The 17958-nt window shown below is 38.8% G+C and overlaps 1 protein-coding gene across 2 annotated transcripts in view; it reads left to right on the plus strand.

Moving 5' to 3' along the window:
* The first annotated feature begins 7063 nt into the window (after nt 1-7063).
* The window catches only part of tow (target of wingless repressor), a 246538-nt gene continuing 235643 nt past the window's right edge, over nt 7064-17958 (plus strand). For both annotated transcript variants that reach the window (XM_083110063.1, XM_083110064.1), the window contains exon 1: nt 7064-7336. In XM_083110063.1, the coding sequence (XP_082966189.1) occupies nt 7261-7336 (76 nt within the window). In that variant the 5' untranslated portion in view covers nt 7064-7260. The remainder of the gene's footprint in view (nt 7337-17958) is intronic.

Here is a 17958-nt window from a genome sequence, read left to right on the forward strand (position 1 = left end):
CTCGAAAATATTCGTTTGTCTCGGGACACATGATCAATATCGTCTCGTCTCGAATTTTTAAAAGCCTGTCCCGCCTCGTCCCGTGGGCAACACTAGTTGCCTTGAACTTTCATCGGCTTGAAAATACTTAATTTTCTTTAAGAGTATAATATAGTTTAATAACGGCGATAGAATTCATCTATCCTAAATTTCTAGGTGAAAATATAATAATATAGGGGCATAGATGTCTGAAAGGGAGGCAAGGATTGCCACATCTTCCCCTTAGAAAACGAATGTCAACCAAAAAGTACGTTTTCACATGTATAATTTGATTTCAGTCATAATAATTTACTTTAATTTAATTATTATAATGAGGATGCAGGAATGCGATAATGCAACACTATTATCGGGGTAATATGCCCCATGGAAAAATACCTTGCTTGTCTCTTCGTGGAAAAAATCTGCAGACGTTCAATCTGATTAGGGGTGCATTTGCCCTCCCCCTGGCCCCATGGGCGCACGCCTATGATCCCCGTGATGGAATATGTAGCGCAAAGCCAGGGCTTTAAGATCAAATTTGTTTTGTTATTGTTTTTATTAGTAATTACCTCAGTTTTCTTCCTCTGAAGTTAAATTATTCATGACGACGATTTATGATTACATTAAAGACATGAATGAACATACACAATGAATCCATTTTGGTCGGAACTCGAACTCGGAACCTTGTTCGGCAAGAAATAAAAATATTCATAAGGCATGAGTGTTTCATTGGAGATGTTCCTCTACTTCCGTCATTTTATCACTAATATATTTCTTTAATATACAATAATAAGTCACAACTACCTAAAAATAAATATTATTTTGCATTTTCACGTGCATATGTTTTTTTACGGTTACAGTGTGAACTGGCACCTGTTTATTTAGATTGTTCATTATGTTTCGTGTGTAGTTAAAGATAGGACATACGCTTGAGGAACGATTAGGGCTTTGTGAGTGCCCCTTCATCAATTTCATCATATCACTCATCCTCGTCGTCGCGATTAGCAATAGGTGAAAGAAAAACGACGCTAAATAAGAAAATAAAAAGACTTATAAGAATCAATCTTATTTCCGGACGTGTCCTACATTTTATAGTTGTGTCTGGCCTCCGGAAGGAATTTGAAAGAAATCTCAAATGTCTTATACGTATTTTGAGCATCACGTAACTTCAAATTAGATGAAGAAACAGAAAAACTGAGGGAAGTCTAAGATAACGTGGTTCCTTGGAGAAGTATGCTTAAATCAAAGAGTGTGCGGGGTGTAAGGAGTGATTCTCCACGTAGTACACCCAACTGTCAACCTCACTTCCACGTTAGTACACCCTGGACTGCGTTTTGCAGACGAACGAGGCTCTGGCGACTGGCACTCTGGCCAGTATAATTTTGTGTGTGTTGTCCTGTTTTTGTCCTTGTGTGTGCTGAGTGCCCCTATACAGCCTCAGCTTTTAACGGAAGTCAGAACATTTTAAGCTTTTAAGATTTTACTTATGCAACGTTAGAGTTGTTCTTTGTAAAGATAAGGGGCTGGACCCCGTATAATGTGACGGGTGCAAAATAGCCTTAGTGCTGACGCACCCAAAATTTTAAATTCAAATTCAAATTCAAATTCAAAGAGTGTGCATGGTTGCTACTGGATGTTCGGAAAAACAATTACAATCCCAGCTCAGAAATTACTTCACGATTTTCTAGATCCGAAAAAGTCCGGATATATGTATAAAAATGCTTACTTTGTGAAGTTTTATCGATATAAGTGTCGGTAATTTGTTCGAAGTAACAAGTAATTTTTCTCCTTATTGGAGAAATAAGGCACACAATTATGTTTTTTCCCAGTGTATAGTAGTTTTTTTACATATTAATAAACAAGAACTTCCAGACTTTGTTTACGAAATTGTGAATTTTTTCCTTCCCGAATTCATGGATTGTTTTCTCTTCCTGGTCCCACATCGACGAACAACGTTCTGTCTTACATACACAAGTTGAAATCACATACAGCCGTGCTATTAATTAGCAGTTGAGGAATTTTGAACTCAACCGTTCACTTCAACATTAATTTTTCAGCTGAAGATGTGTCATATTCTCGTTATATGCTAAGATGTCCTAGTAACCTATTATAGTTACTGCAAATACGATCGTGTTCAACATTTTGAGACAATTTGTCCTACTTTCCGCTGACGAGTGATCTGATAGCCCTATGTGTAATGAAAACTGTTTTTACTCAATTTCTGATATAATTTATTCCAGCATTTCCTTCCACTTCTATTACCTTGTTATTACCTCCAATGCTTACACAACTTTCCCTTCGTGCTCGACCTTTGGGTTCAGAAATGTTTACAACACCCCCATCTCCCGCGTGTAAATAGCAGGCAACAACACTCTGAAAGACCATAATGTATACAACTTGTTTACTACATATTTTACGAAAATATTAGAATGTTAGCTTGATATAACTGTGGATTGGAACGAACGAAATAAAATACCTGTTTTATACGCACACTGGAACGAGCGCAGGCCTGCTGTTAGTCACTCTGGCAGTGAAGGTCACTGATCGAAGCAGTTGGTGCTTGCTTACTACAAGCAGGCGCCTTATCTTTCCTCAAGGAAACACGGAAATCTTAGCTACTTTCTTTCGCTAGACTAATGGTGAACATTTACAGGAACGTAAGGAGTAGTATCGTATTCTATTGGAATTAGATTTCGTGATGTTTAAAATATATCATAACAATATGTAAATCTCTTTTGTGACCTACACTGAACTTATTTTAAAGTTTCATTGACATGTGAAAGCTGAAATTTAGAGATCCTTCTTCCTTACGATTTCTAAACAACCGAAGAGTGTGGTGAACGTGAAACTACTTATTGTTCGCATCAACGATATGCATTATACAAATGATCCTTAATCAAAAACCCTATTACATCACAGGAAGTGATATTTAAAACAATTCTACCACGTATCCAACGTAACCAATATTCAGATTGATTCCAAGCTTCTGTTTGGGTTATTTTTTGTCGCATTTTTATCTCTTGCGATAATCGCGACGACGAAGATGATGGGTAATGATACGAATGCAATGCTACATCTAAGCCTCAACAGGTTTCAAAAATGGATCCTCTGGCTTTGTAGAGAGTTACGGTGATTTTGATTTTTATTTCCATTTGGTATTTTAAGTCCACTTTATGCACACAAAGGATAATCGAGACTGCATCTACAGTTTAAAGTGGGATCCTAACCACTGTGTCTCCACCGGGTATCGAACAGGGGACTCCTTGATTACAAGGCGACTCCTCTACTACAGCGCCATCGGGAAGGATGAGAGAGAGAGAGAGAGAGAGAGAGTTATGGTGACTACGATAATGAAGAATTGAAAGTAGCAGAACGCCTAAGCTATTCTTTTGTCAATATTGGAATCTTTAATGAATGTTATGAATGTGAGTTCAAATTGAAAAAAATAAACTACTTGTAAAAGATTTCCAGAGTGCCGTTACAAGTCGTTAATTTTTCTCTTTCCACACATTACTTTGCTACTAGGTAGATATTTGCATGCTAAGATGTAGAAAGTGCTGCATTTTCAGTGTTTGGATGATTTATTTCTGAGAATGGAGTGAGTAGTGGGAAAAGGATCACCTCACATGTTTGGATTATACCTCCCCGCCAAAAAAAGACACAAAATATATATCGGCTGTTGTTCTTATAAGGAAATATAACATGTATGAATTGTCTCAAGAAATATTGGAGCCTATTCACATCCCTACGGAACTTGGAAGAAAGCCCACGAAGAGATTGGGAAGTTTTGTTACGACAAAATTGGGATGTATAGTAAATTAAAATGCAAAGTCCTACCTTGTGCTTTGCACCAAGCCATGAAGGCGTATAGGGGGTGTGGAGTTAGTGGAGTTCGGGTCCCACGCTTTCTTCATCAGGCGGAAGGTGGCAATGATGTGATCAGCACCACGCCCCTGGCCGCCATACCCCCTCCCCTTCCCCAGAAATTCCTCCAGGTACCCACTTTATACGACGCTGGGTTGCCACCGAAGCAGCTTGAACAGGTGGACAATATCCCGATTATCCCCCGTCGAGGATCGAACCCAGATCTCTCGCATGGTAATAAAACGCGCTAACGACTGTGCTACTGCGGCACATACAGTAATTAAGGCAAGAATTGTTTTAGCGTTTCGTTCAACGTTTTTAGGGGAATCATTTTCGGAGATATAACGGGTAGCTCTTGTCGGTTCTGCGACCTGGGTTGAGAAAAGGCGATTTTCTGACGAACAACATTCCACCTGACAAGTCACGTGACTTTCCTACATTTCCTGTGCCTGTTGGCTTTTGCATGAAAGACGAGTTGCTCTTGAGACAGACAGAATCACCCGATCACCTAATGGTGCAATGTGTGTTGCCGACCCTTCCGGCATTATTTACTGCCATTAAAGTCTTATGGGGAAGAACTTTTTTCCACCACTGTACCTGTTCTATGAAATAATACAAAGTTTCTTACATTACTTACCATAGCTTCTTTCCTGTATCCACATTCATGTTGTAAATACACAGTATTGCCAGGTCGAACTTTGATTTTTAACGTTGATACAGATGCTAATTTCCACTAGGATTCAACTTTCTATATTTCGTGTTTTCATCGGTAATTACGGTTTTCATTTTATTTTTGGATATTGAAGTTTCTATTTTTTATTAGCTGTAAATTATTTTCGTTATTTTAAATTGCTTTCCTTCATTTTGTTTGAGAAATATATGTTTTTTGGTTATTTCATTGTTCAAGGTTGTCTGATCGTTGTGCGATAAGTGCCTTCACTTGTCTTCTTTATGGCACAACGTGAGGACAACTTTGCGTTGTGAGGTTCTCTTAGCATGAATACACTGGAAATGTATTATTTATGCTAAGATAACCAAACCCAATATATAGCAAATTAGGCATTTAACTTACATCTTCACGCAAATTAGGCTCATTATGTTTAATTTTTAATGGAGGTTCCTCAAACTAAAAACGGGTTTTTTCCACTTCCATTTGTTTCCTCACCATAAATCATACATGTCTGGAATCCTTGATTCATACCTTTTCCAACGATGTATCATACACATTTGTATTAGGAAGGGTCGATTCGACATCCTTACCTCCGCTCCTCTTAAGACATTGTCAGAAGACCGGAACAAACGGAGATATGCAACAAGGTAAGAAGAACTGATATAAACAAGTTCGACAGTTCTTTCGATAACTACAAAGGCACGAAAAAGAAGATAACATGGAAATATGAAGTTAACGGGGAAACAACGAAGAAGGCGTGGGAGGGGAGGGTAAATTTGAGCAAGGGGAAAAAAGATCTTGAGCCTTAAGAAGAAAAAATAATGAAAAATATCAAAGAAGTTCGGGGGTGTGGTGTCTTTAGCTCAGACTTTATGTTAACAAAGGTGGTTGTATTTTTGGAGATTAGTTCACCCAGATTAATTATACTCTGAACATAATCTTCGACAATACAACAAGAAATTTTAAAGTTTTTGATCTTCGCACTCAGCAGAAGTAAAACCAATAATTACTCTGGAATAGTAATTGACATATACCTTTGCTCTCGGGTTCGTGTCCCATGCAGCAATGTGTGAAACTTTTCATCTTTTGCAATTCAATGAACAGTTCTGAAAACTTAGCAGTTCTCTACAGTTGGGCCGAAATTTTCGACTGACGTTGAGCACACGTGATGTGTATTTTATATTAGTTTATGCTGCTGTTACACGCACGCACGTATACACACGAACGTGTAGAAGCACGCACTCTTATCGATTGTTTCCTTTTCGAAAACCATTACAATGAAACGTTTGCATTAAATTTCCTCAACTTCCAACACCAAAGGCGTGGTGGTGGGGGGTTGGCCTCTAGCACAGCCCCCGTGAAATAGTCTAAGTCACCCCTTCTGCCCATATAAATGGCAAGAACCCTCACACACAGAAGTATAAATTACTTGAGAAGGATAGATGGAGATAGAAAGATTGAGACGGAAATAGAGTTTAAGTCCACTCTTTGGTTGGTTTTCAACCACTGTCTATCGAACCCATCGGGTATCGAATCTCGGACCCCTTGCTTACAAGGCCATGATGTTACCACTACGCCATCACGGAGGCAGAAAGTGATAGAGAAACAGGATAAAAGACAAAGATAGACAGCAAGAGAAGTAGGGAAACAGCGAGAGAGAGAGGGGGGGAAATACACATATGGAGAAACAGACGACGAAAAGAGAGCGAAATAAAAAGGGAAACAGGAAAAGAAAAAGATAATGGCGCAAAGCAAAAAGATAAAGATAGCCAGAGAGAGAGAGAGAGAGAGAGAGAGAGAGAAAAGGCATGTAGAGAAAAAAGGGTAACAGGAAAAGAAATAGAAAGAAAAATAAAGATAAAGACACGAAAACAAGAAAGAGGGAGAGCGAAAGATAAATAAATATGCAGATAGAGAAACAGAGAAAGGAAGAGAGTGAGAGAGAGAGACAGGATAACAGAGAAAGAAAGAAAAACACAAAGCAACAAACAGGATGAAAGGAAGAAAGATGTAGACTGATAGCGACAGAGAGAGAGAGAGAGAGAGAGAGAGGAGAGAGAATCATAGAGAAACAAGAAAGGAAAAATTAAAGAGAGAAAGAAATAAAGCAAAATATCTTAAGTCTGAGATATAGAATGAAACAGCGGCAGAATGAGAAGAATGAGCGAAATAAGGAAGGAAAGATGTATAGAAACAGCAGAAGAGTGATGCAGATAGACAAATAAAGAAAGAAGCATTGAGAGAAATAGAGCGACAAAATGACCATGATCAGCGAAGCAGAGCCGACCTGAAAATGTCTAAATTCCCTGGCTATGCCACTCGTCATCCGTTTCTGATCGTTCATCCTCAATATCGATATTAACCAGTAGGAAAGTGACGTTAAAATTACAAGAAATCGATCAAACCTGTGGTGAAAACAGTATACAGTTGGCAACACTTAGTAGAATCAACAGTTGCGCCTGCGCGGGAGCTTTCAGCGTGTCAGACTTAGCTCACCGGCCGGTCCGAGCAGAAGTAGTAGTACGGTGGGAGTGGGAGTGAAGTGCAGGAACTCGGTCAGGTGTTTATTTTTTTTTTTTTAACACATTCACTTTGTTTGCTTTGGTTTGTTTATCAGTGAGAGTGCCCCGTGTCTTATGTGTCAGTGTAGATGATCCCCGCAGTGTGGGGTCCTAGTGAGTGTCTAATGGTGCCCAAGCAAGACGACAATGGGTTGTGGCCAAAGTAAAATTGGTATTATTTACCCTAGGAAGTCCAAAAATAAGACAGGAGACAAACGTGCTGGTAAGTGCGTGTTACTTTTACACTCTTACATTTGCCAACGACGTAATATTGACATCATTGAGTGAAAATCACGGCGTCAGTTTGTAAGCAATTACATCAAAGGTATCTTATGTACGTACACGACTTGTAGCTAATACGGTATTCAAGTGTCACGAAACTAAACTGTTTGCTATATAGTCCTTGCACATTATTTTGTTCACATGTTTGTGGAAGTCATGAGAAACTGGTGTAACTTAATGCTACTTCAATAATACGACAATTAAGTTTGCCAAGATGTAATAATTGGTAGTATAATTACTTAATCCTAGACTTATTTGTTTAATATAAAGTGTTGGTTTCTGTATAGTAACTAAATACTGCAGAAGATATGTATCTTATACAATAATTCCATAGTCTTGTGAATTATTAATTAAAAACTGACGATTACTTTGGTATTAAGTGTTATGCAATAGAATGTCTCGGTTTGACGTAGGAATATATACAGGGAAGTAATTATCTTTAGGCATGGTTTGTGGAATTTTTATTATTCATTGCTTTTCGTACGTCGAATGATTGATCTAGAGGCAGGAACGCAACATAAGAGAAATAGCATAAATACTTTTTTGAAATCCGGTAAAATCTAAATTCGTCCTCACCCGGTGGTACAAAAAACATTATCGGCTAGCGTTGGGACCTTTACTCCTGTGACGATTCGAAAAAGCCATGCATGAAATCACTGTCGGGAATCGAACGCGGGTCTTCTGCGTTTTTTTAATATACTGACCCCTTTTTCGATGTATTTAAATTAATATCTTATTTTCTAATTTCTTGCTTCTCAGTTAAGTCTTCATCAAGATCAAGTCCAAATCTTACACACGATTCGAACCCGGAACCCCTGGCGACATGGTGCGGTGCACTAACATTCCGACAACGAGATCGGGCACTTTGGAAACTTTGAGCGCGAGGCGCTGTTATGATACCATCTTCGCGATTTGTCAAAAGTGGCAGAAAAGCCAAGTAAATAAAGCAGATCAATCAATTACTCTCTTCCGATACTAAAATATGTTGTTTCTTTATGTCGTGGTATTTCAAATTTTCAGTAACTATTCTCGAAGTATAGGAATATTATATAAATTATACATATAGTTCTCTCCCAAGATTTAACATTTAGGGATGATGCAGAAATCAGAGGGGGAATTCTCCCTCGATCTACCTTCAAATACCACCGTGTAAATATGAGCGTAGATATACTATCGCTAGTTTTGATAGGATGGAGTTTTTCCAATAAGACATGCGCGCAATGTTATTGTGAATCCCTGTAATTTCTTTTAGCAATGTAGGTTCAAAACCATTTTCCCCCTCTGTAGTACACGTGCGTTGTATTTGTTATGAAGAAGTGAGTGGAAGGGGAATGGCTATCCATTAAAGTGTCGATTTGACAAGCTGCATTGGCAGGAAAAGATTACGTCAGAGCTTTTCTAATCGCATAACTTCCCTTTCCAGAACCACCAGTCCCTTTCCTCTATATTTCCGGAATTTCCTTTCATGTTGCCCTAAGTTAATCTGCTTTTAGCGGCTTGAGATTACGATTCATCATGACATGGATATATTTGTTTTCTTAACACAGAAAAAAATCTGGGGTTTCAGCACTTCCAGTAGGGCCTCAGCGATGGCGTGTTGGTAACGTTATCGCCTTGTAATCAAGAGTTCGATTTTCGCTGGAGGCATAATGCACAATGATTTCAATTCCACTTTAAATTGTAGTTCAAATCCCGTTTAGCCTATAATAGCATAAAGTAGGCTTAAAACAAACTTTTGACAAGCACTTATTGTGTCAAAGTTTATGTTCCGTAACCTGCGTGTATCACATGACCCTTCATTCTTCATCCGTTCCTACTGTTTCTTTTTAATTTTGCTGCATCTTTTCACCCTCCCACCCAGTTCTTATTACCTTGGTGGCCATCTCATGTCTATCTGAGTGGTCACCACAGTGCGCTACTTCAGGACCCCCGGATTCGAATCCCGAGTAAAAATTGAAGCAAAAAATGAAATGTGGATATAAAAACAAGATACGCATGGGAGATTTTTTTCGAATAAATAACACTCGTTCAGAAGTCGACTCACAAACTCGCAACTGAGGTACTTACAGTGGCGTGCCCAGAATTTTCGAATTGGGGGTGGGGGTACGTATGCTTTCTTTTTAGTAGTCCGCCCTCATTTTGACATCTTTTTCTGCCTTTCATATTATTTTCTTTTAGGAATATTTGGCCAAAGAGAGTTTGTGATCCCCCCTCCAACCCCTCCTTGGACACGCCACTGGTTACTTATGTTCGGTTTGCAATTTTGCATCCGGGGATGATATCATGACGAGACTTTGCAGAGTCTCGTTTTCGTTTCGATTTATAAACATCCGCCTCGATCTCGAACGATAATTCTCGGTCTCCAAGTTAGTTTTTTCAACGTTTCTTTTAGCTCAGTGACATGTCTTCCTTAAGGACCTACTACTTGTGGTTTTAAACGTGGATGAAGTTTGCCCTTGCACGTTGCGATTGTTCTGAATTCTGTTGGTGCAGTATCTGTTTTGACTGACAAGACCTGTGCTTTAATGGATCTAGTTTTGCCCTTGTACACTTATGTACAGAGTGATCACAAAGTCCCATTACCTCCTATGTATTACATAGATGTTAGTGAGCACAAAGTCCCATTACCTCCTATGTATTACATAGATGTTAATGAATTGTTGTTTCTTATTGAGCATTTACTGCCATCACGCCAGCAATGTTGAGGAGAATTTTCCATCGTACATGGCGGAGAATCATACTCTGTTATGAAAACGATGGTGTACACACAGACACTCTGGACTAAATCATAACGAATAGTCACACTACCTCCGAGTTGTCCTCTGCCATGATCTCGCATTAATACAATGCGACCATCTATGACGATGTGGACACGCGATAGGGGGTAATGGGACTTTGTGATCACCCTGTACATTTTGAGTTTTCAAATTTAATTTCATAATCGAAATAAAGAAATACATTCAAGGGCCCAGAACGTGAAAAGAAAGTTGTGATTTTTTTACTGCAAATCACAACATATTCCTGTACTATAAGAGGTGTCATTTGTATGCCAGTAGAGAGTCTCATGTTACGTATTATTACGATGTTATCGTAGCGTTTGTAGAGACGGTAAGGTTCTTTACGTTATTATTATTGTTATTGCTGCTAATTTTGCTATTTTGGTTGCCGCCATTGCATCATATACGTTCTTCGAGACATTACCTTCAGTTTAAAGTGGGATCCGAATACGCCTCCACCGGGAATCGAACCCGGTACTTCTTGATTAGCACTACACCATAAGGGAAGGCTCCAAGTCACGGTCTCGTGTCGAAATATGGTAAGTATAAACAACATATAAAACGTTTCACCAAGGAACGTCATCAACACATGGGGGTTATTAAGGCCAACAGATGTTCTTAACATAGGGTCTATTTCTATTTGACGCCTTGTTTTAACGCTTATGAGTTCTCGATAAACGGATGACTCATAACGATAAACACAGCAGAGGTTCATAGTCATCAGTAATGGAATTACATCGAAATAACTATAAACAAAATACATGTGTTTTCTATTAGGTAGATATCCGTTTGATATATCTAAAGAAGTCACATTTTAAAGTACATTTGGTTTAGAATATTTTTTTCAATATCCTACCAAAGTCTGGAACGAGGCAGAGATTCTCGGACACTAATTTTTTAAAAGGGGGGCGGTGACCGCGGCAAATGCCCTTCTCCAGCCGTATTGCTTTCGGAGTTACGCAATATTGTCCCGGTAAATTATACCGGAACGTCAGTGACCCGAAATGTTTACCGAATTCCCACGTTTTTCTTTGTTCTTTATCCTTTATTTGTAATTTCCATTTTTTAAACATGATGGTATGATTTAATACCATACCATAATGGGGACCAATGATTATTCGGTATCCAGAAATTTTTTTACTAGTCTTGGGTACTGTGTAAACAAGAAAAAAGCTTGGAAGTATTTTGTCTAAATTTTTTTAGTAATTAGGTCTTAATGTTAGATAGGATAAGTTAGTAAAAATAAGGGTAATAAGAGTATTTTGGATTTGATATTGATTAAAAGATACTAGGTTAGGGGTTGAAGGTTAATATAAAGTTACTAATCGGGTGTGATATGTAGGGTATTGTATACACCTATATTAGTTGTTAAATTATAACTATTCAAAGTTCTACATTACAAGTTTGCAAAGGGGCTAGAAAATAGTCTAGAGATTAGTGAATATGAGACGAATAAAGATAAAAAGAAAGGAAGAAGAGGTCTTACTGGTATCGCAGTAGGAGAGTTGGGTACTAAAGGACAGGGTGCGAAATCATTTAAGACGGTGGGGGGGGGGGGGGCAGAAAGATCTAAATCTACAAACCCCCTCCCCACAAACATACATATAAATTATACGATATACATATTTATAATGTTATTAAAAGTGAAAATAAATTACTAAATTAAAAATATATTATTATTATTATTATTAGTTACCAAAAATAAATAAATGTTTTACTTTCTAATATATATGACATTATAAAATAGCAAACTACGTCCTTTACTAACTGGTTAAAGATATTAAATAAATTATGAAATAGTTGAAGTGGTTTTATTATGTGTTATTAAGTTTTTGCTTTATGTTAATATAAATCAATTAGATTTCATAGTTATTATTGTTTTGCATTCTTGTTTTACTTTTATTGTGCGTATTGATGTAGATTTATTAATGACCTCTTGAGAGAGAGAAAGCATTCAACACTCATAACTACACTAATTTGTGTATGTATTCGATATTATTCTTAGTTCAGTATAATTGAAATTAAAAGTAATTGTTCATCTTTTGTTTGTTGTAACAAAAACTCTCCCCCCCCGAAAATTTTTGAGGCCAAGATTGTTGGTGGGGGGAATCCCCCCTTTTCCCAAGGATTTCGAACCCTGCTGGAGGACATCAGTACGAAAAGAACCTCCTGGAGGCGAGATGAATGGGAATTGTGGATACTTCAGGAGGGTGTCTTGCAAAAAGTCTTACGAGGTGTTAGAAGCGTTATCTTTGTGATATTAGTTTAGTGTCTGGGTCGGACAACATGTCTCGATTTTACAGAGTCTGTCTTGTTCTCGACCTCGTCTGGTCTCGTTCTTGTCTCGATTTTCAAGGCCGTCTACCATCCGTAATAAACAATTAGTTCAGGTTTGACCATCGGTGGATAAACATTACACAGTGGTTCGGATCCCACTTTAAACCGCAAGTCCACCCCCATTAACCTATATCAAAATAACCTTCTACAAGTGGGCCTTCCCGATGGCGTAGTGGTAGCGTCGTCGCCTTGTAATCAAGGGGTCCCGGGTTCGATACCCGGTGGAGGCACATAGTGGTTCGGATCCCACTTTAATCTGTAGGCTCAGTTCCGATTAGCCTTACTGTGCATAATGTGCACTTAAAACACCAACTCAAAAACATTCTGCACTTAGGTTGGAACCCATATGGGGACCTTTGACCCACTGTACCCCCTCGAGAATTATTTTATTATTTTTAAATTGACAGATTTCGATGTTTTACGTAATATAAAATTGGTTCCAGCGCCCGGAAAACCGAAATAACGGGAATATTTGAATCCAAAGTATGGCCCGCATAAGTAAAAACCTGCCATTTCGGAGTACTTTCGTCGCTTTTTAATAGTAAAAACAGTTTGTATGCACATTAAATAGCGAGAGAACATGTCGAAAATAACTATCAGTCCCAAACCTAACATTCCTAACCCAATGACGTAAAATTATAGCTGCTGTTGTAGAATGTCGTGTTGGGTGCTATATTCACTTGCTTGAGGTAAAGTAAATTAACACCGCTAAGGTAACAGAGGTGCTTTACTTCACAATAACACATATTTTCCGCGAGTTAAAAACAACAGAAAATGTTCATAAACAACAAAATCTTCATAAACCAAGCAAAATATTTCACTTTCTCGACGGGACATAAGGATCAAGCCCCCCCCCCCCCCCATGTCTTACTGGCCCATCATCAATGGCTAAACCAGCACGCCTCTGAAGTATTTGCAAGAGAAACAAGAAACACTCGTTTCATTGAAAACAAATTTCATCGTTCGTATCTTGTTTGTGCAAACAGAATTCAAGATCGACCGTACGATTATGCAAAATCCATGAGATTGAAATGTTTAATGTGGGTTTCTCTGGATCATAATCACGGGGAAATGACAGCTGAGATTTAAGAAGAAAAAACGTATAGCAAGGGAAAGAAGAAGCGTGTCACATGAATATGCAAGAAGGAAGTTTGTTCGTACGCCGTTTTCAGCAATTGTGCTCTCTAAATTGTGTGGCGCAACAGTCTTATGAAAGCCAAGGCCTGCTAAGCTGCTTGTCATTCCATGGTCAACGTATAGAGTCCCATCGTTGGCTTTCTAGACCGGAGCCCAGTGCGTTTACATTGCAAGCAGCTCCACAATTGTCGTCACGATGCTGGTTTAATACGGAAACCGAGAATGAATGGTGTAGTTTTGTGAAGTTATTGTGAAAGATAACGCTATACCTTGAAAGTTGTTTAAATACAACCATGGGCTATTCCATTTTCAAATAAGCCATACAGCTTTCAATTTCTAAAATAAAATTTACGTAACCTTGTACTGCCAATAACAAAAGTAGTGTTTACAAAATAATTTTGATTTTATAAAAAAAATGTGGCTAGTTGCAAGATAGTTTATAACAGGTTTTAAAAACATATACAGTTCGGGAATAAATAATCTCCATGCTTCATTCCATCGTTTTACACTAATTTAAAACAGTTTTTACTTTCTTACAAAGTTTTCCAAGAGAATAGAGCAAATGAGGTAATCTAACAGGTTCACGGAGCTTTTTATTCTTTTTGAAAGAAGGATATTGTAGACAAAATAAAACTTCTTGAGTTTAACTACTAAAAACGGTATTATTTGAACAGCAGCATCTTTGGCCCTTTCGACCTCTGTGGCGGAGTGGTTATCACAGCACGCTACGACGCTCGGAGTTCCGGGTTCGAATCCCGGCCTGAGTGTTCCTTGTGAGTGTCCCTTCATTAATAACATCAGATCATCACTCATCCTCGTCATCGCGATTGATCAAAAGTTGCAGAACAGCAACATAAATTATCGCCTCAAATTTTTTTAAGGGAAGTGAAAAGGGTACAATTCGGATCAAAGGGTTTATAGGCGCACTGTATCCATCCGTTTATCCACTTTATGGATGTATTTTTGTACTTATCTCATCATTCAATCCCATCGTTACGATTAACAAGAGGGAGAAGAACATAAAAAGAAAGCTTCTTCAATATTCTTGCCCTGCCATATCACCCGGTAGCCAGCAGTGATTCAGTTTCATTAAAACAAAATGAGCGTAGTATTTCACAATAACAGTGCTCACAATAACAATATCTGCGAATGCAAACGCAGTTGCCGTACACCAAGGTCAACCTGTATATAGGAAGTTAAAAGTGGCGACACAACCGGCTTGTCACAATTGTAGTTTTTGCAAGAAAAAAACGTCACCAAGAGTCGCAACTTGCCTCTTATATACAGTGTCAATGCGTTCCAGGACATCCAAGGCCGTTCTGTGAAATACACTGAAATTTAATTATCTTATTATCAGAAACGAAGAGAGAAAAAGCCAATTGGAATTTTGCAATCGAACTCCAAGTAGTGCGTAGTGACAGAAAGTCACGCTAGAGGCCACTGATTGCAGTTTTCTCCTTTCATAACTGGTTTCTTAGATGCTCCGTCACCTCACGTCAAGTTTTATTTACAGCTTGTCGTGCAAGTTTATATATTCCAAGTTGGAAACACTGACAATCCAGAAATTTATTCCGAGACGAAGCCAACGAATATCTTGTGATGAAAAATTAATTAGCAATATTAATTTGACATTATCCATTGTATTGTGTTATTTTTTTTTCTTATACTTATTCTAACACACTGCTTCGACAGAGCACATCTTCTCTCGTCTTCAGGTGAACAATTTTTTTTGGCCGGTGGAGGGCTTCGAAGCTACGAGAGATCAGGGTTGTTAAAAGTCCAGGAATTTTAAATAAATTCAATTCCGGTCCAGGAGAGAAAATCAGCAAGCGTAAATGGGTTCTGGACCGTAAAGAACCATTTTATATGTAACGTATTTCAATTCGGTCCAGGAACCTTTTTTTTCTCGGATCAATGTAAAGACGGTCCAGGAACCTTTTTTCCGAATCAATTTAAATACGGTCCAGGAACTTTTTTTCCGAATCAATGTAAATACGGTCCAGGAACCTTTTTTCCAAATCAATGTAAATACGGTCCAGGAACCTTTTTTCCGAATCAATGTAAATACGGTCCAGGAACTTTTTCCGAATCAATGTAAATACGGTCCAGGAACCTTTTTTCCGAATCAATGTAAATACGGTCCAGGAACTTTTTCCGAATCAATGTAAATACGGTCCAGGAACCTTTTTTCCGAATCAATGTAAATACGGTCCAGGAACCTTTTTTCCGAATCAATGTAAATACGGTCCAGGAACCTTTTTTTCCGAATCAATTTAAATACGGTCCGGGAACCTTTTTCCGAACCAATTTAAATTCGTTCTGGCAACCTTTATTCCAGGTTCAATTTCAATACGGTAGGAACCTTTTTTGCCGAATCAGTTTAAATAGGGTCCAAGTTCCGTATTGAAATGAAACAATACGCAACTTGGATCGATTACGGACCTGACGATAAACAATTATCCACTTGTGATCATGAAAGAATAATCCAGGTGCTGGCAGCCTCGAGAATCGAAGGAACAAGGTAGAAATGAGCGAAACGCAAACGTTCTAGTTACGTTACCCCTCCTTATTTAGCCCCATTCTCTCGCGCGTGTTCCTTCACTTGGTTGTAGCAACAACACCTCTGGCAACACTACCTGTCCTTGTTGTGATATCAGATGGGCGTCTACTATTGGCTGCAGTTCCTGGATCGGATGCCGGAGCAACACGTAACGGGTTTGTTTGGGCTCAATGTGACGCCACGCTAATATAGTCCATTGCGTTTTGTACAGTAACTCTTCGACAAGGTAGTTTTTGAACCTGGCCCACGAGAGAACAACAGCATTATTATTTATTCCCTGTGCTACGCTTTCTACAACAGCAGCGTGACATTCCAATGTAAAACGTACTCGCGGACATTTTTAGAAGGCAACTTTTGATCGGTCAACCCTGGTCCAGGAATTTTAAATAATTTCAAATCCGGTCCAGGAGAGAAATTCAGCAAACGTAAATGAGTTCTAGACAGTGTATAACCTTTTCATATTTAAAGCATTTCAATTAGGTCCAGGAATCTTTTTCATCAATTTAAATACGGTCCGGGAACCTTTTTTCCGGGTGAATTTCAATTCGGTCCAGAAACCTTTTCCTCCACATCAATTTAAATACGGTCCAGGAACCTTTTTTTTTTTAGGAACAATTATAATACGGTCTAGGAACCTTTTTTTCAATGTAACAATACGCAACTTTGACCGAATTTAAATTGTGCGAGAAAAAAGGTTCCGGTCCTGCAGCGGAACCCAATAGAACCCATTAGAATTTATGGGTTCCTGAAACTTTAACAACCCTGCGAAAGACGATTGATTATACTACAAATCCAGTGCTCTAACCAACTACTACACGGCTAAACTCATACACACACGCTGCTGTCCCCGAGTGAGAGGTTGAGTGTGCCCCAGAGCTGCTTATGCAGGGTCATGAATTCAAGTACATTTCAGTCTGAGACCTTCTACACCGAGAATCGAACACGGGTCTATCTTACGACAGTCGCCCGCCCTACTGAGTATATCACCGCTTGCATAATTAGATCTTATTTTGTACACGCACAACGCACCCGCGCATACTATTTGTCGATCTATTTTTCTTAAAGTGGGAAAAGTTGTTAGTTTTCTTTCTTGACAGATATCAAAAAACAAAATGCAGAAAATAGAACGAGGGTTCATTTGCGCGCCCCCATCTCGTCGTCTCCTGAGAAGAAAATGTGTCTAATATTAGATTTCTGGAGCATCAGAGAGCACACACGGACAGACGGTCGTGTGGACAGACATGGTGGGGAGTGAAGAGACTGACAGGGGAATATCTTGGTTGCACTCAGGAAATCTTGTGTGGACAGTAAAGCTAAGAAAAAAGGTTACTTTCGGTAGAGACGCTGTCGTAATTAAATACTTTGTGCGGATTACAATAGACCCCTATGGTTTGAGGGCGCGAATTATATGACTTGGGAGGGGTGACGCATGACATGATTTGGGGGATGGGCACCCCTGGACAGAATGTGTTTGAAGGCTGAGAGAACAGATACAGACAGAGAGAGGTGGTAAAGAGGAGAGATAAGTACAGTACGTACATATTAAGAGATTGATTGATTTAGTTTATTTTACTTCGCATTTTGTGCCTCTTGGCTAATTTGCGAAGATGGGGATGAGTGATGAAATGATGAAATTGATGAATGGCCATTCACAAACAACCAAGCCCGAGCAGGATTCGAACCCGGGACCCTTGGACATATTAAGAGAGATGGGTAAGTTAAAAAGAGTAAGAGCCGCTACGACGCCTGGGG

The sequence above is a fragment of the Lepisma saccharinum genome, chromosome 23 (genome assembly GCF_977018435.1).
Source record: "Lepisma saccharinum chromosome 23, izLepSacc3.1, whole genome shotgun sequence".
In the NCBI taxonomy this organism is placed as follows: domain Eukaryota; kingdom Metazoa; phylum Arthropoda; class Insecta; order Zygentoma; family Lepismatidae; genus Lepisma; species Lepisma saccharinum.